The sequence below is a fragment of the Blennius ocellaris genome (genome assembly GCF_963422515.1).
Source record: "Blennius ocellaris genome assembly, chromosome: 8".
NCBI classification, from domain to species: domain Eukaryota; kingdom Metazoa; phylum Chordata; class Actinopteri; order Blenniiformes; family Blenniidae; genus Blennius; species Blennius ocellaris.
The window spans coordinates 7,322,086-7,342,011 of NC_137657.1; the positions used below are offsets into that span (position 1 = coordinate 7,322,086).

General features: G+C 43.4%; 1 protein-coding gene across 1 annotated transcript in view; it reads right to left on the reverse strand.

Annotated features, from left to right (window-relative positions):
* Nucleotides 1-19,926, reverse strand: part of thsd7ab (thrombospondin, type I, domain containing 7Ab) — a gene marked incomplete at both ends in the record, with an annotated part of 208,610 nt that overhangs the window by 45,281 nt on the left and 143,403 nt on the right. The window contains 5 exons of the mRNA XM_080501462.1: nucleotides 2,343-2,496; nucleotides 4,344-4,477; nucleotides 5,545-5,723; nucleotides 14,595-14,861; nucleotides 17,661-17,855. Of these exons, the coding sequence (XP_080357588.1) occupies nucleotides 2,343-2,496; nucleotides 4,344-4,477; nucleotides 5,545-5,723; nucleotides 14,595-14,861; nucleotides 17,661-17,855 (929 nt within the window). The remainder of the gene's footprint in view (nucleotides 1-2,342; nucleotides 2,497-4,343; nucleotides 4,478-5,544; nucleotides 5,724-14,594; nucleotides 14,862-17,660; nucleotides 17,856-19,926) is intronic.

Genomic DNA, 19,926 nt, shown 5'->3' on the forward strand with positions numbered 1-19,926 from the left:
AACTTAACATTTTAGGTTATTATGAGAACTAAAAAGCAGACGCATCATGCATTCTTGTCATTTTATTGGAACATATTTTGTCTCGCTCTATTGTTCTTCATCTCATTTACTTCCATTTTTAAAGGTTCCCCTTTCTTTCCTTGCAGCGAATATTAAAGAGTTAAACTGTGACACTGCCTGTCTTCGGAAATGTTAGAAGCACGCAAGAATCAGAATTAGTTCGTCAATCTTTTCCTTCCTGGAATCTGGGATCAGATTTTCCTCCGGCAGGAAGCGACAGGGCGACTGAAACCGATCTCTCCGGCTAGAAACCGGCAGAACTCCACACAGTGGTTGCTTGCAGAGAGGAGAGTTGGGGAGAGAGAAAATGACAGCCTTTTGAATAACTCCATCGCTGGCGCCATGAATAAAACATGCAAGGGGGGGTGGGGGGCCCCGCTGCTGCGGCTGCAGACTCCACGTCGAGCCGGGAATTGTGGGAAGTTGGTGCGTCTGGCACTTTGGGAGAGAATGGGGTGTGATTAACAATGGGCAAGGTGCTGCTGCGAGAACAGCAGGTGAAACCGGAGCCGTTAAAGTGGCTTTTTGACGCGAGTCGAAGGGGGTTGGAGGACAGAAGCTGATGTTCTGACATCTAACAGTCTGCTTTTTTGTTTTTTTTATTTCCAAATGGCGGAATTGAGATCGCATATGCGCCACAGCCTGCGGGTGTATGCTTTGCTGCTGTGATGAAATCGCCGGTCGCTCTCGCACTTTTACAAACTCAATTTGGAAAAAGTTGCCTTGTGTTACAGTCTGATGGAAAAAAGGTCTGAGGTTGCCATCGACACGGAGGGAAATTGACTCCATTTACACAAAAATAAAAATGACCCACTACCCTGTCTGGCATAATGCATCAAAAAAGCATACATTTATATACTTCCACGACTGTAGCTTGAATGTGTAAACTGCAAATGCGGTCTGTCTTTTCCAGTTTGTAGCTTGTCAGGAGTGTGCAAATATATTCAGTTTGAATTAAAGCTGCGCGATTTACAGCAAATCATCATGAATATGTACAATATGCATAAACGGTGTTGAAAATGTCTTGTATTTCACTTTAACAATATGTAACACCATTATTATGATCTGATATCTGTAATCCACACATCTATAAAGTACAAAATTAGAGAACAAATGGCTTTGAAACAACGAATTACTGTGATATATATATATATATATATATATATTCTCCATATTCAATTTCTTCCATGATTCACTGTTTAAGCAGCTTCTTTCGTCTTACCTCGAGCTTGACTGTTAATGTTGTCAATCAAGCACATTTCGCTCCCACACAGTAATTATTAGTAATCTCTTTTAACTGTAATCAATGATACGGCCACTCTACAGCGTAGAGTGCATTGAGGTTTTCTCTTGACACAGTGTGGTTACAAAGTGTTTGTGTTCCGCGTCTGACGTTATATTGATGCTATGTGTTGGGAGCTACTTGAAAATACTCCCGACACTCCTCAATCCATTGATCCCGACAGCCTTCAACAATTCAGAATGTGTGGTGTTCTGATTTTCAGTAAACACACATATTTAATGTGTTTAGTCCAAGTCTCTGTGTGAAACACCTTCAAGCGCTACGAGTGATGGATGTTGTTTTCCTCCATGTAAAACAATTAGTTGCAGTAGAGCAGGGGGATACAAACGCCAAAGAACGGTGGACATCCGCAACAGTAAATCTCAGGTTCAAGATTAAAGCCTGAGATTGGGTGATTTTATGTGATCAATCAGTGTTTGCAGATTTCCACAAGCTAAGCGTCACATTTTTAACTTTAACTGTACTTCAGTGGACGCGTGAGTGCTGAAACTCTGCGTGTGTGTGTGTGTGTGTGTGTGTGTGTGTGTGTGTGTGTGTGTGTGTGTGTGTGTGTGTGTGTGTGTGTGTGTGTGTGTGTGTGTGTGTGTGTGTGTATGTATGTCACTAAACGCAAACGGGAGTCTTTATCATAAATCATCCTCCTTCCCTGTTGAAAGCACAGCGAGTACACTGTAATATAGTTGATATATAAGCCATTTTTCTTCTGCTTCCCGGTTCATTTATCTCTTTTATACCCCCTCGGTGGACGAGAAATAACCTGTTGACAAAGATTCACACGCTCCTCACAATAACACAGTGTGGCTACGCTTTGAATTCTTTGAGAGAATATTCCTGACAAGAAGAGAAGGGGGGGAAAAAAAGATATCAAGATAGTTCTCGGTGGGCTTCACAGCGGCCCGGTGTTTCTGTATCTCCTCTGTTCAGACAGCTGAGCTGCTGCTGCTGCTGCTGCTTTGTGGATCCGGGCCGCTCTCCTCACCAGGCTGCAGCGGCTCCAGGGGCCCCAGTCGTTCAGGACGCAGTCTTCCGGGCAGGGCAGCCGGCTCTCTCTGGCCCCCAGGGGCATCTCCTCCGGGTCGCACAGGTAGTCCTCCACAGACTCCGACGGCCCGTCGATGGTGTTGAGCATGCACCTGCGGGAATAAGAAGAGCACAGAGTTGGACCGGGTTCTTAACAATTCAGCCGCTGTGCATCTGGACAGCGTCAGACAGTTTAAAGTGCGGACAGACGGCGCCTTTCCTCACATAGTGCGACGTGCGCCTCGGCGTACTTTCACCTTCACTTTCACTGCATTTATTTATTTCGCTTTATGCTCTTTAAAACTACCCGACTCTATTCAGCACTTCTTCACATTAAGCAAAGGTAATCATAATTAAAGCAATTTTGGATTATTAAAACATTAGAACCAGTGTAAAATATAGATGCGTTTCAGTATTGGGAGTTTAATTATGGAACAGTTAGAGGGGGTGAGTTCAGGTTGCTTCCTTCCTGGGACGCCATGGCGAACTCTGGGATCGGAAAGTTCCATTTGGGACAATCTTTTTTAGGAAGTATGTCATTTCTGGATATAATCCAAGCAGCTGCATTCACCTACAGATGTGGCCTCAAACCCGTCATGATCTCCTTTAACCTCCAGGCCAAACCGCAGCTCCTCGCTCTAATACAGAAAAGTCTTAAGTAACATAACAATTCTATCTAAAATGAATTATTTGCAAAAATGCAATAGAATGAAGTACATTTAGGTTATTTCATGTTAACAGTTTGGACGGGAAAAGGCGAGAATAAACTGCAATAGGTTCCTTGTTTGGATCAATCAGAGACATCAGCAGGTGAAGGGTGACGTCCTGTCGACCACAGCTCACAACGTTTTGGCTGCATTTCACCTGAAAGCCATCAAATCACAGCTTAATTGGAGAGGACATCTTGACATGTGAATTCAGCCGTCTGTTAACATCCCTGTCAGGCTGATCAGGACAGCCAATACAAAAAAAAAAAAAAAAAAAAAAGATGTAGGCTTAATTGATTGTCACATTTCCAAAGTTAAATGAAGAAACTATTAATGAACTCATCAGACTATAAAACTTGAGGAAAAACAGAGAAGAGATAGTTTTCAACTTTGTAAATACTGACAGTATGGGGGGGGGGATATGCTGAAAACAATCAAGCATTCATCCATTTTGAGAAGTGGTGGCCTGGAGGTTACAGAATTCACAGGTTTGAATCCCACAGCTCACGACTTTGTGAAGCGTTGGAATCGGATTATTGAGCTCCTCATTCCAAAACTCCCGAGCACGAAGTGAACCTTGCAGTCGCCTTGTTTACACCACCGGTTCACCACAAAATTGCGAGGCGGGGATTTGCCGTAAGACGTCTCATTTTCTGGGCCTGACCCTGCGGACTGAGGTTTTGATCCACAGCAGACATAAACACCGCCCTCTTCGTCTTTTTTTACCTGTGCAGGGGAAGTCGGTTAAATAAATGTCTCTCTGCTACTTTTTTTTGCAGCGCTCGGTTTTCCACTACTGTGGCAACAACATAAACATTGTGGATCTTTGTTGACGCTTGCTGTGGAAATTTTACTTTCGCTTCCCTCCAAACCAACTCCAGTTTCAGCAGCTCCCTCGTAGCTCAAAGACATGCTGTCATTGTGACTTTGTAAAAAACATGCATAATGCAAAAGCTATAGGAAAAGTTTTATTGGGAGGGGTATCACATTGTATTTTGCGGCATTAAAATTTGTGTTATTTTAAGATTGTAGTTATTTTTTGGTGGTAATTGTTTGATTTTTGTACGAATATTGACATTTTCATCACGTGTACTCTGTGCCACATTAAAACAAAGTCATATCTAAAGGTTTTTATGCCACTATTCTACCTGTCTGGCCCCCCCGTGGTGACATCGGGCTGTACGTGGCCCCCCTGGAACTAAAGCGTGTTTAAACAATACAAGCACAGATACAGTCGCATCGATGACAAATACCTGACTTTTCTGGTCTGGACGCCTTCGCCACAGTTCTCCTTCAAATCCACATTGCTGACTTTCCACACACTCCACGGCTCGGCCACCCACACATACTGATTACAGTCGCTCTGACACGGCACCACCTCGTACACCTGAGGACAGAACAGCAAAGACTTTGAAGTGGATGGAGCGGCAAATCAAATGCAGCACGAGGGGAGTTTCTGTTGTGAACTTTCATGCACTGTGGCAGGAATCTCAACAGCTACAATCACAAGGGTCAAGGAGGAAAAACGTAGCCTTTTACAAGTATATCTTTTCTAAATATTTCGGCGCAGCTGTGCAGAATTTTGCCTAATGCACAGGGATTCTTCCGCTCAGCTTTTAACTGAGCCAACAAGATTATTTCTGCCCCCTCCCAACAGGCGCCCGGCCTCAGAGACATGCCGGTGTGAATAAAAATTGCATTCTGCCATATCATCTTGTTCATTACACTAAAGGATATTGTGACTGCGTACATTGATCCGCCGGTGACCCAGTGACACTTAACATCTGTGACAGCACGGCAAACAGCGGAGGAAAGCGGCTCCTACCTGAGCCTGTAGCGGTGAGTCACATCCAGCCGGCGTTCGGGGGAGGAGGGGGGGGGGGGATTAAAAGGAGACAGATGGATTAATGAGCGCGAGCCAACTGTTCATATAGTGCAGAACGTATGATTAATGCAACATTCAAGAGGACATAATCAGAAAAGCTTCTGGCATAAATACCTGTAGCAACTTAACGCACCCTCGTTTTCAGATCAACACAACTTTAACTCTGCATCTGGTGCTACCCAAAGGCCTGGAAAGCAGTCATTATTTTGGGGGAAATTACGTTAAACCTTAAGGAATCAGCCAGTGCAGGTGGGTGCATTAATGTGGTGGATGGGATCCATTTATAGCTCCTGTTGCTGTATCCGGTGCTGCAGCGCAGTTGAAAAAAAATAATAAAAAAGAAACAAACAAGGGTGCAGCAATAATGAGCGGAAGTTAAAGGGTAGCTCTGCAGACCCAAGTGTATTGTTCATTAATAATGAATTTTCTTTCTTTCTCTCTGGCGTCGGCTGATGCGCATCACACTTGTAATAAGTGCAGATATATCGTGGCACAGTTCATAAATATTCAAGAGCAGAGGGAGAAACCTCTGGAAGCTCTCGTGGGTTCTGCTCCTGTTGTTGCGTTACCTGGTTGATGTGGTCCAGCTTGGGGCACGGCCGGCCTCCGTTGTACGGCTTCTCCCTGAGCCACTTGGAGCGAACCTTGACGCCGCTGCCGCAGGACTTGCTGCAGCGCGACCAGTTGGACCACTCGCTGAGCTTGCAGTCCGAAGGACAGGGGATGATGCACGCCTCCTCGATGTAACCTGAAAGGAGGGCGGAAGATGAAAAGTCCCGGTGAAAAAGTGTTTCTCCGTGGCCTGGGAGACTGCGAGCTGGAAGGCGGCAGCGAGACGCCAGGAGAGAAAAGACTCCTTCCGGCTGTTTGTGGAAAAAAAAATGTGTAAATAAAAATGAAAGTGAATAGTACAGATGGAAAGACGCTCCCTTTTTAACAGGGGTCATGACAGGAAGTCAACCTGTACTTGTACTTGCTTGTTCTTTCATCCAGGATTTTCCCCACACTTAAGGTCAATACTTCCCCAGAAACTGCACACTGTGGCTTGTTTCTAATTAATTCAGGAAGGGAAGGAATTTGCTTTGAAATAAAATCCTTTGTTTCTCGCCGCACGTCACCAGCTTGAGAAGAAAGAGTCGAATAACCTTGTTTTCTTTATTTAGTAAGAAGCTACACTCGCCCTGATTTGAAAGTTTATTTTTCCATCCATCCAACATCACGTCATTAAAGTTTAAGATATCCTTAAACGCGAGATGTAGAAAACATCCTGCTGTAAACTATTAACCGATACGCCACAAATTAATGTAAATGCACTCATTGATTTTCAGCCCAGTGGAATGAAAACAGGCTCGGCAATCACAGGCCAGATTATATAAACATCTTCCAGAGGAGTGAATGGGGCGAGCAGCAGGATTCATTATTTCCAAAACATAACCCCCCCCCCCTCCCCACACACACTCACTGGGTCACGGCAGAGTCACGGAGTTTTATCTCCCTCCATCTCTGCACTGTAATCTCCTCTGTTTCCCCGGTGCACACAGGTCAGGTGCCAGTCATATTCAATGGGAAATAAAAGATGATTCCTATGAACCATCCAAACAATTTTTTAGAAAAGGCTTTTTTCCACTCGCTCAGAGTTTAGCAGAAGGGAACCAAACACTTTTTTTTTTTTTAAGGTTTATGTAACAGCCCTGTAAATCAGTTTAGCCTTTGATTAAGGAAATCGATGGGGTGAATGAGCCGGGAAAGTGGAGCGCCTCACTGGCTGCCTAAACACTTCCTTTTTCTAATGTGGGCTCTTGTCAGGCTCCTCCGATTTATTTATTTATTTTAAACTCCGAGAGAAAGCGCGGTACTACAACGATACCGAGGGGGGGAAAAAAAGCTTCTCACGATTTAACGAGCAAGTCCCACAAGCGAGTTCTCACTTTTCTAACCTGGAAATAAAATAAAAACACGTTGAAAATGCTTTATTAGCGCCATCACGCTTCACACGGATGTTCTGAAGTGCCTGACAGTGGCGACCCGGCGTTTCCCACCGAGTTGTGCTGAATGCGAATGGAGGATTACTGAACTGGAGAAAGACAAACTCTGGTTAGTAATCCTCTGTTCTTTCACAATCTGGTTGTTGGTGCAACAAATTACATCCTAATCTCTGACCTTTCGGCTCCGACAGCTCAGGCCACGTTAAGAAAGGTATTTAATGCATTGCAGTTATATACTGCCACCGGTAAGAGCAATGGTAGCGGACTTTTGTGTCTGTGTGAACCTGACGGAGAAGGAACTGTTGTAATCAGGTACTAAGAAGTAGATTTACTCCAGAGATGATAGTGACTGTAAGGGGAATACCATGTTTTGTTACTTTTTTTTTACATGAATATGAATGTAAACCTGTAGAGCTCATACTCTGAGCTTGAGCTGCCTTCTTAACTGTTACTATGCGCTAAACTCTTGTTGGAAGATGATATATCAAAGCTATGCATGACAGGTTAATTGTGCAATGGTCTGGGGCCCGTTTACAATGTTTTCAAGTGAAAGCGGAAAACTTCCGAGGCGCTTTGGGTGTCCGATTAGTGACATGGCTGTTTTTGAAAATGGCTCCCAATGTCACACTTTAAAAAAATGCTCAGACTCTGTGTGTCATTGGAAATGACGCTATGGCCATAATAATAATAATAATAATAATAATAATAATAATAATAATAATAATGATAATAATAATAATAATAATGATAATAATAATAATAATAATAATAATAATACAACACTGGCGGCCTCTAGACTGTAATGACTCCCAGTCTATATTCTCCTGGAACTTGGTAGTTTTATCGTCGACAATCTCTGTCATAACTATCCAACGTGGTTGTCTGGCGATATGAACGTCGGTATACCATTGTTATTTCCCTGTGTGTGCGCGATTTCATTACAAATAAAAAAAAAAAAGCAGCTCACACTAGTTGCTGTCAAAACAGGAAACTTTTTGGATGGATGGATGGATGGATGGATGGATGGATGGATGGATGTGGACCCACCATCTCCCAAACACTCCACCCTCCAGTGACAGTGAACACATTGGCTCCGTTTGAAGGAATTCTTTCAAAGCATTCAGGCATTAGTGAGTCTGAGAGAGAAGGCAGGACAACCTGAAAACATGATGCCTCCATCTGCTGACAGTGGTTGGCTGCAGGCATTATGTTGTCATTACGTTTTATTGCCTCCAGCCTGCAAGTATTGCTGGGTGGAAGCATAAAAATAGGCGAGAGGACTGTGTTTCTACAGCTACTGTCAGTACAAGCTGAGCTCTGACAGATTTACCAAAACAACCTCAAAATTCATGCACAAATTTCACAAATATTACAGTATCAATCGTTTTTTTTTTGTTTGTTGTTTATTTCTCTCCATTGTGCTTTCTTACTACCATTCAAATGAACAGTAGGTTCCATACATGAGCCTGAAGAGATGCTTTCAGAGACAGTGGACTCAGTCGTGCCAAAGGCAGCAGCATTTAGCCCACAAACACTTCGCTAGTTCATGGAGTTGTTGGAGCTTAAAAATGACAAATCGTTTGGCTCTGCAAGAAAAGACAGTGGAAGGGTGATCTGGCCGCCCAAACACACAGCAGGAAGATTCCTTGAAGCTAATATGATTAAGGCGAAAAACCGTGTCTGCTTAAGCCAGGCAGAACTCGAGGCCCGGCAACTCTTTGGCCACAGCGATATCCACATTGACATAATGATCACACCCATATAATACACATGCACACACACACACACACTGCCTGACCTGCTTACTGGAGAAAGGCCCTCCCCAAGTGTGGATCAGCATCTCTACACCTTGCCGAGTGCAGCATGGCCTCTGCAGCAGCGGCGTCTTGACCTCTGACTTCCCAACACTGAAGTCCAGTCGCTCCAAATCACCGACACTGTCACTCGGGGAGCCGCACAATGTAAACCCTGCAGTTTCTACCGCCAGCAGCTCACTTGTTTTTCAACTGATAGAAACTTGTTCGCTGTCTCACCTCCTCTGAGAGTCTTTTGCGCTGACTCCAGGTAAGGGATCTTTTTACTTTCACCCTCTAAAGTCCAGTTAAGCCTGGCAGATACTCCCGCTACTGCTTCCAAGGCGCCTCTTAGTGTTGTAGAAAAGACTTCCTCATTAATAAGAAAAACACACTTTCACCTGATGTCGTTAGCAGTGTTACGACTCGGAGTACATCCACGCCACGAAAAAGACAATCTTTTTCCTCCCCAGCCTTCTCCAAATAAATTCTGCCACACTTCTCCAGGAACTCGGTTCAACACGAGGCTTTAGGGCTTGTAGTACACATGCCAGGCCTTTAGAGGCGCTGTGACTCACCAAACACACCAAAAACTCAGAAGACAAAGAACATAGAAATTCAGAAGTAGAGTCCTGATCATAAACCGAATATATAATTCTAGTTCTACAGGTCCATGGCCACACTCTTCCTGCTGCTAGCGTCAGGAGCTTCTGCAGCTCCACCGGAGCTTGTAGTCCCTGATTGTCGTGGTTATTTGATGACATCAAATAGTCAATGTTTCTTTCATCTTGGAAATGGAGGAAAACACACGTTTTCCGAAACGCTGCTGTTGCCCATGTGCACCACGGCTGTAGTAAACAGTTCTTCTCCGCACATGCGCAAGTAGATGGACAATAACAACAATGGCGGCATCCAGAGTGGCAAGACTCCCAGTCCATGTTCTCCTGGGACTTGGTAGCACAAACAACAGCACCCACGAGTGACCCAACATGAAAACCAGATCGTTTTCAGCATTTCTGCAATTTCCATGTAAACACAAATTGTTTTTAAAATGTTGACATAACGCAAAACGTTTCTGAAACGAAAATGCTAAAACCTTGAAATGTTGTCATGTTAAACACCTGAAAGACTATTGAAATGCATTTAAAAAAAGCTTTTGTAGCTTATGCCTGGGGGTCGTTAGCACTCCCACTTCACAGCAAGAAGTTCCCGACTTTAAGAGTTCGGGGCCTTCATGTGATGGATGGACATTTTAGCCCCAAACTGCATTTTGCCATTATTAAAAAAATATGCTGACAAAAACTCATTTTTACAAACTACAGATGCTCTGTTTCGTTCCCTTTGCTCTAGTAAAGATCCACCAGTCATCCCTGGCAAGCTGGCAAGATGTTTATAGTCTTGAAAGGAATAAATTGATGCACGAGTGGAAGACAGCCACATAATGCCGCAAGTACATCAAGTGCAGAAGATTGATCACCTGCTTTGTGATCCGTTTGTGAAATTTCCCCACGCTCCACAACTTCTTGGCACTTCTTCTATAACTCCAACTCCATAACTTCTCTGCATAATTTCTCAGCCAGCCCTCAGAGAAACTCTCTAAACTCAACCTTCCTATTTTGTCCTCTCGGAAGAATGTTTAGAAGACCGAGCTGAATAAAAGGTGGCTGCTATACAGATGGTTGGTTTAACCTGCAGAGGTCCACGCAGACCTTTAGTTCCACTATGTTTATTTAAGCTTTACAACAACACACACAGCAGCAAACATTTAAGACAATAAATACTTTGGACAGAAACAGTATCAATTAAATCAATGACAACATTTCTTACAATTGTATAACGTGCTGCCGGTGTATCTACCAAAATCGGCAGCTTTTCCAACATTGCACGGCTCGTTTTGTCTTGCAGTACGAGTTTTTACCACAAGATGATGTATTGAGTCAGGAAGCATAGTTAGTATAACAATGGCCTCACCTCTTGGATAATACACAGTGGTATTTGTCTACATGATGAGCAAATAAACATGATTTACCCACTGAATCGCCACAACTATGATTTGAAAAGAAATGCAGATTTATTCTGAAGTGACTCAGCACTGCCCCCCTATGTACAACAGTGTTAATTAATGAGAAAAATAAATGTGTGATCGCAGTTTCTTCCAGTGAACTGGAAACAAATAAAGCTTTTTACTCCAAAAATCCTCCAACGGGACTGAATGATTTATTATTTCTGACATTGATTTCTCCATCATTTTTGTGTGTTGTGCACAGTGGCAACCTTCAAACAAATGTGCTGTACATTAATATATCACTATGATTAATTATAGACACTAGAATCTGTTTGTAAAATCTATCGCATTGTTTCCAAATATCACTGTTTTAGTGTTCTTTCATGCTTTTTTACAATTGCATATGTATTCCATTTTATGTATGAAAGGTGCTTTAAATGAAAGTGGAAGTAGTAGGAGTAGTAGAAGTAGTGTTCTGTAAGTTTCACTCCAGAGTCATATGAACTTTCACCTCCACGAACTATCAGACTTAACCACCTGCATCCTGACACCATGACGGCCTGCCGCCGACACGCCGTACCGCTCAGAAATGGCGTAAACACAGTCCTACGGAGCGGCACAGGCTCCCGGTGTGTTTCCCTCCTTATTACAAATGTGAGTCGTCACGCACCGACAAATATGTTCACCGCAGTCCTGCTCAGGTTCACGGGTCCTCAGCAAGACGCTCGCCCTCAAGCTTTACCCTTTACGGCTTCCCACGGCGACAGCGTCCCTATATCCACCAAGATGAGGCCGAGCCCCCCCCACCAAGCCGTCCTGCAATATCAAGTCACGGTGAAGGTCAAGGCATCATCGGTCACTTATGGTCATAAAGATAGGATATATAAGAATAATGTCAAATAAATAGGGCACATGTAGGATGCGGCAAGGAGGCTCATACTGCAGGATCTCCTCTGACAAGTCACCTGTGACACAGCCTGATGGTATTTATCATCTTTTTAGGATTTTTATGACCATTCATTTGAGGATTATTATTATCAATATAAGTTAATCTCCTTTAGCAACCAATAATGAAACAATGGCCAATAATGTCCTCTAATCTCTGCAGGAGGAGATAAGTAACTGTACCAGGGGAACAGAGTTGGAAAGAAGTAATGAACACAGTAACCTGGTTGTTGCAACAGTTTATCTCCGAGTCTACATGAAGTAGTGATCTGGGACCAAGAGGCCTGTAGTTGTGACGGGGCCAAATACACCCGAAGCTAAATACGTAGCTGGATACAGACTTCCGAGAGTCTTCTGTCCATTTCCCGAATTCGTTATGCAGTAATTTTGTACATTTCCAGGAAGCTTACAGATGCACTTTTCCATTATTCATCTCTGGTGCTACTCCCCTCGACTTTGGTCATTTTCCATAACAATACAGCGCCACCCCGGTGAGAGGAGTCATCAGACCAAGGCGGTCGTTTGACCCACTCCGGTTACTGATTGTCCGGTAGTCGCTTTTAAGTTTATTTTTAAACTTTTCTCGGCAATGCTTCCCTGTCCGGTGGTGTCCGGTGGCGTCCGGTGGTGTCCGTGGGTGGCCATGAGCTCGGAGACCTCGCGATACACTTCCTTGTTCTGAGTCACATCGTCTAGCGACCACTGAATCCTCTCTTCGGCCGCCAGACAAAGAAATGTCTGCACCTCATTGCTGCTCCACGGAGGAGTGTTGAGCAATATAGGTCATGTGTGACCAGTAAAATAAACAAAGAAGACAACCTAACTTGGAAAACAACAGAAATGATGATCCCTTAGGGGAAACAACTATGTGAATGTGTACGTGTGTACAAGCAGATCTACAAAATGACTTCGCCTGGGCATCGTGACGAGGAAGCTTCAGATCATTTCCATAAACAGTTTGTCAACTACCTCACGAGCAAAGGAGAAAACAGAAGGCAGCTAATTATCTGGCAGATTTTAAAAACCACCATGGACACAAATACTTATAGTAACAATGGGAGACTGCATGAAACCAACAACCTGGACTGACGTCGACTGGGTGTATTGATTAACACCAATGCCGAAGCGAGTGACACATGGGCGTGTGAAAACAGTGATGCACGATGAACTTTGAAATGCACGTACCAATTTACACATGCAAAAGAAGCATGTCTGGTGCAAAATTGGTGAAATTGAACAGCAGCTGGTCGTGTGTGTGCGTGAGTCTGTGCTGGGGAATCTCTTGTCACAATTACATCCATGCAGCCTTTGTAAATTCCTCTTCTTCTATGCTGCAGTTCACAATTCTTGAAACGTTACAAGCTGCCACTGTACAGATGCAGTATTATCGTCCCTCGTACAAAAATATCCGATCACAGAGGAACGAGGCAATCTGAAATTGAGTAACACCACAAACACTTGAAACTATTTTTAATGACAAACCCTAACCCCCCCCCCTTCTTTTTTTTGTGGGGATATCTGTGAAACACAGAGATAAGGGCTGCACTGTTTTCCTGATCGACATCGCAGCCGAGGGCACTGTGTCAGCCGCGGAGTTGCAGAAGGGCCTCGTCGCCTCGTCTATCGAGATAAACAGTGATGGTGATGGAGAGAATGGAGGAGCAACAGAGATCCAGCGGAAGAAAGGAGAGATTTAATGATATCTTTGAGCTTCACATGTACCAACGCCGAGCCTCGGGAAGGCTTTTGTTTTTTTCGCGAGCACCTCAAGGAACGTCGGTTCCTTTTTCAGCTCGGAGGCCCTTATGGGTGAACGCGTGGCTGCGCACACGCACACGCACACGCACACACACACACACACACACACACACACACACACACACACACACACACACACACACACACACACACACACACACACACACACATACATACACACACGCACAGAGTTATAAAAATCCGCACACACAGCTCTCGTCACACCCACACTCAGATTAACTGACGCATATCTGAATCTGTGACTCACACAAGGAGACTAAAATCATGTTTATATATGCACAACACTGATGTATTCATTTGAACATCTCCCGCATTCTATTTCACAGCAATTTCACAACGAGTTGCCGTGCCCGGATTCTCTGCTTGAAGTGTTTTGGATCTAAGATAAGACCCGACGACGAGGAGACAAATGATTCTGACAGGAGTGTGCCACAAAAAAAGGGGCCGCCAAATGTGGAATTCAGTGCACAAAATGAATCGCCGGCTCACAACCGGGATGAAGAGAGGCTTTTTCACACAAACAAAATCATTCAGTTTGGATGAAGATTCAGTAAAGGGGCAAACTTATTTTGAAAACCGCCGCCTGCAGAGGTACTACAGGACATTTGTCACGCGGAAACAAGAAGTCACGGCAAGAAAAGGGTCGGTTTTAACGACATGCGACACATTAAGACTGAAGCCCGAATTGCACAGCGTTTTCAAGTGAAAGCCAGGAACATTTCTGTTGCATTGAGTCGGCTCACTTTTAAAAGGAGTACACAGAAGGATGGAGACGGATTTTGTCTTCAGCAGTCTTCTTACTTGAATTCACACTTCCTCCTCCACTTCACAACCACACTTCCTCATTACATCCGCCTGTCATCAGTCACATGTCTCGACTGTCCAATGAGCATTGAGAAAAGGTTTTAACTGAGATGAACATATCTAAAACTTCAGATGAATTCAACCTACTTAGTTAACCATTTTAACATGTACATGTCTATAAGTATTAGAACACAGATATGAAAGTAATTGTACAAATATTGTAAATGGATTTTTAACAAATCATTATCAGTGCATTAATTAACTTGTAAACCTGACAAATACGTAAACAAACAAACGCCGAGGCCCACCGTGGCTGTTGCAGCGCAATGTCTCCACCAGCCGGTTGTCCTGGTCGTAGCACACCATGGCCTGGTAGCGGTAGCCCTGCCCGCACTCCTTGATGTCGCCCTGCACCTTCAGGCCCAGGTCGCTCTCCGCCCGGTCCCCTTCCGGCAGGATGCAGTCGGACCAGTTCCCCACCGGCTGGGCGTTGTACTTGTCACAGGGGCAGTACTGCGTCTCGCTCAGAGGGTACATCTGCGTGTTCTTGCACTTGTCTTTCTTCTTGCTCCTCCCTGAGAGGACAAGAGAGGTGGTGAGAGGTGACTTTGCACGTCTCCTGGCGCCTTTGGTTTTCTCCTCTATTTAAGACGGTGGCGTTTGACGGTGACGTACCGAGGCAGCAACACCTGATGATAGATTAGGTGAGCTAAAATAGTTTAGAGCAGGGTGCCCTTGATGTTTTGCATCCTCATTTTGCTCCTATGTGGGACTCAGTGGAAGCTGCTTTCCATGCAAACAACAAGATGGATGAATTATTCCATAACAATCTAAAGAATCTTTACATGGCTTTTTATATTATTCCGTGCAGTGAACTCCATTTCATCCACGGTTTGCCATGTTTATCCTGCATTCCCACCGCAGCTGGTTGTAGTTAATTGCGTTAAAGCAGCACAAAGCTTTGTTGGATGCTACAATCAGGCTATAAAGGTCACACTGACCTACAAGGAGAGGAAATGTCTTTTTTTTTCCTCCACACAATAATCCATATTTACTTCCCACTTCAAGGACACTGTATCTGTGCTTTGGTTTTATTTTGGCTTTGAAGCAGGACCGATGATTGTTTACTCAAGAATTGGTCACAATGTCTAACTATATACAATGCAGGCAACTTCTCACACTTGTAGCTGCAGCATAAAAAAAACCCTCTTCGATTCACATTTAACGCAAAGAAGAATCAAACCACGTCTTTAAGAGCAATCATATGCATTACATGACCTCTCTGCTCTCCGATGGATGAAAGGGTCGGAAACTCATATCAGGGGAGAATCAAAGCTTCTTCCCACAGTTTTATGTTGACATCTTTAACCGGGAAAGGATTGTGGAGATTGAGTCAATGACTTTTTTAAAAATGTTATTTGATTTTTTTCCCCGCCTTTTGTTATTGACCTTTTATTGCAGTTTATATTGGGCTGCACTGATCAGTATCTGTTCTAGGGATGGACAATGACACTCCTTACCAATACCACCGAAAAATGATGTAAAGTAGATGCTAAATGCTAGCATCTAACGTAGCATCTCGAATCAGTTGCATCTCGGTTTTTATACAAAATGCTGGTGTTTCCACCAGAAGCAGCTGAGCTTTTAGCCCAGAGCAGTTTGGATTGAATTAGATTACATCAAACTTTATTGAACGCTTTGGGGCAAAAGCCCTCAAGGAAATTAAAAATCCATCAGCTACACTAAACAAAAGTAAAAAGACACAAATTGATTGTGAGAATAACGTAAACAGATTAACAAGATGTGAAATCAAAAGCTAGAGATACATTGAAGTGCACGCGTTATTGAGCAGGAAAGACGTAACCAGAGGAAAGTAAATCAGACATTCTTCTAAATAATATATAGACTGACGACATATGACAGACGTGTCTGTTTGTGGTAACAGACCAGACATGACGTCAGAGCCTCAAGTCAAAAGCATTGCTGCAGTGTGATTTTATTAAAGAGAAATGTATGATGACATCTTGTTTAAGAAAAACACAAAGACGGTTCAAGAGTCAGTAATTCAATTTCTTAAAGCATATAATGGATATAAGACATTTTAGAAAGTGATGTTGAGAATTGTAATAGCTTTATTAAATACTGGTATCTATATTTTCTGTACAGCCTGTAACTATATATATATATGGCTTATATACATACACATATATATATATGTATATATATATGACTCCTTGTTCAAATCAGCCCATAAAGCAGAGATGCACATTTCCTCACCTTGCTCGCCGCGACTTGTTTTTGCCAAAGTCATTTTCAATATTATAAAGATATTTTCTCTGTTGTACCTCAAATCATCTCCCTTTTTCTTTCCAAATTCAGACTTATTTGTTGTGTTGCCCCGACATGTTTGAGAACTTTCTTTACTAACGTGACCCACGTCACATTTTCATGCTTCCAAATGAATATGGAAGCAACACAGGATATGAAGTACAAAAATTGTTTAAAAACGCATATTTGATGGTGTTATTCTAAATAAATCACCTGCAAAATGGATACAAACTGAAAACATGAGGAAATAAAGCCAATATCTTCGAATGTATCATGATCCACTAAGTGTGATAACTGGGCCTGTTTATGTGAGCAGGGAGGAAATATTCGGTGAGGATACCGAGGAAGCCTCAGAGTTTTTCTAGTATTCATGCTGGAAAAGCTCGTCTGTAATCGATGCGTGGTTTGAATCTGATGCAATGTTGAAGTAGCTTTGTTAGCCAGAATGAAGAAATCCCAGGAAACCACAGGAAAAGATAACTTGAGTTTTTTCTGACAACCACTAATATGAAAACTCATCTGGGTCAGTTTCTCATCCAGAACACAGTTTGGAGGTTTTTTCTGTGCTTTTTTTTTTATCCTTTTCCTTTTCAAATATTTATCCATTGCTGAGCCACTTACTTCTCTGCAGGCATCACTTATTCTTCCGTCTTGGATTAACAAGGTCATTAATTACCTGCTTGGACCTTTTATTTAATTATTTCTCCTGTTCTATTATTACAGGCAATGAAAAATGATCTACAATAATGACAAGAATGATGGTCTCTCACAGCACAGCCGTGGAAAAGCAATGAATTTCACCACCACTTTCATGACGTTTTCACGACTGTGATGCTCAAGAAATACAACAAAAAACTGAGGAGTCCTTTGGGTTTTCTTGACTTAATCCCAACTGAATACATTTATGACATGTTGTTTTACTTTCCCACCTGTTTCTTCCCTGGAATTGACCTGCTGGCTCACTAAAGTGTAACTGGGAGTCTCTGAAACGGGCTCACAGCGGCTCGTTGTCGGCGCTCGGCGCCCCCGCCGGCCTCTGTCCTCACCTATCAATGCCCTCTTTCTGGTGCGGACCCCCACGCAGTCAGCTGTGCAGGACGAGAACTTGGACCAGTTGGTGAGCTGGCAGTCGTCCTGGCAGGGGAGCTGACAGTGCTGAGTGATGGCGGGCATGGCCTTGGCGAATTTCAGACACTCGGTGATGTCGGCCTGCGTCCCGTCCAGCTGGCGACACGACACAGCTGGAAGAATTAAAGGAAGGCGGGTCAGAAAGGATCCAGTGTCACATTAAAACGTGGCTTAATTTATTACTTGAAATGGCCTGGAAGTCCATAACAGGTTGATTCAGTTTGACAGGGTCAGAGTTCAGCAATTAAGGGAGTGAAATGGGTGAGATACAGTTTTTATACAGGTGCATTTTGAAGAAAAGTGATGATAAAAACAAGAATTTTCAGGAATTGTGAGTGAAAAGTATGAATAAAAAAGAGCTTATGCCCGAATAATTCATGTTTTAATGGTGGTGAATATTTCAAGAAGGTGAGAGAAGATCAAATTGCAACAACCTAAAATATCATATCATCATGGAAGATAATAAAACATTTGTTATTGTGCATGTGCCGACAAAGTATTTACTACGGCTGTGATGCGCATGCTCAGGAGCAGCACTTCCAAAGGTTTCGTTTTACCCCGTTTGCACGGAGACAGAGCTGGAGTTTTCTGAAAAAGTTCAATCTTGGGAGGCATTTTCAAAAAGTTGTGTTTTCTGTAGCTTCAAGTGCCGTTTTCATGTAAATAGTCAGTCAGAGCGAAATGAAAATGTTGTAAATGAATGAATAATAAATGAGGCCTCACATTCACACCTATTGAAAACATCACCAAATAACATCAAATACATGGTTTTGGACTGTGGAAGGAATATAAATGCCGAACATGCAAACGCTGCACACATCGTCCCACCAGCCCGGAGACGGTCCTGCTGTGAGGCCAGAGAGCTAAACCACATCTCCACATCCTGGATTCTACGACTTCACCCACTGGTGAGCTAAATAACCTCAAATAGACATTTAAAGGCGGCGAATGAAGAACGCAGGAGTGGGAAATAGATCAGAAGTGTACAACTCAGATTAGCTCTCATGGGGAGATTTAATAAAGAATCACGAGGAGAGCGAGACACGAAGGCACCTGCACCTCGATCGGTTCGAAGCCCTCAAGTCGATTTGTGTTGGGCTGCATCATCCCATTCTTTGTTCTTTCAATAAAGGGTATTACTTCTGCTGCTGCAATATTTCATTTCCCCATGATGCAGAGACGTTGTGCAGGGCTGTACCTTCCTGGAGAAATCAATCTCTAAGCACTTTTTCTTTTTTTTTTTTTTGCTGAACCCCCCCTGTGGGCCATGCTATTGGCTCAGAAAGCCTGAGCCTGGTGGTGTGTGGGCTCAGGCCGTGTGTGTGTGTGTGTGTGTGTGAGAGAGAGAGAGAGAGAGAGAGAGTGACAGAAAGCTCTCAGTGCAGTGTGTTTAATGTGTGGGTTATTTATTTATTTTTTTTTCTTCTTCCACCCCCCTCTAAGGAAAAGCCTCTGTCCAGGTAAACAACACTAACACACTGTCAGGAAAAGCACAGACCAGAAACGACAGAGTGTCGCACTCCGTCGAAGTCAATGACAAAAAATGTTTTCTGCCATTTAGAAGTGACAGAGGTGCCAGAATAAGTACAGGAGGGTCTGGATATGAGCTGTCACTCGGCATTTGGTCACCCAAAAAAAATAAAATAAAGAAAAGCTGCACAGACTCAGGAAACTGTGACATTTTCGCCAACAACCTGATTCCTATGTCGATTAATGCGAGCCAGCAGGAATAAAACAAAATAACGGGCGCTAATAATGGCTTTCCATAGGAGATGGAACATAATGAAACTGATCATTCTGCGTGACCCTCTGAAATTGGATTTTTATGAAAGCCTCTCAGGACTGTTTGGTACGCCCGTACGCCATAAAACCGCAGGACGAAATATGCTTTTAAAAAGCCGCCGCGCCTCTGAAATACTCGTCACTTATGCGCGAAGTGCGTACGAGGGAGCGATCGGGCCTGTTTTGTTGTGCAGGAATGTGGGGTGCACCGTCTTCTCCTAAATTCGAATACGTTCGGTTAAAATTGCATGACAAGAGCCCGAGGTGGAGACGGGAGCTCGCAGTGAGACAACCCCAACTGTCAGACGAGTCTCAAGAGGCACATGACGACTTGCGAATGCATTTCCTTCCCAAACTTTGGAGGATAAGAAGGAGAAGAAGAAAAATAAAAGCAACAACAAG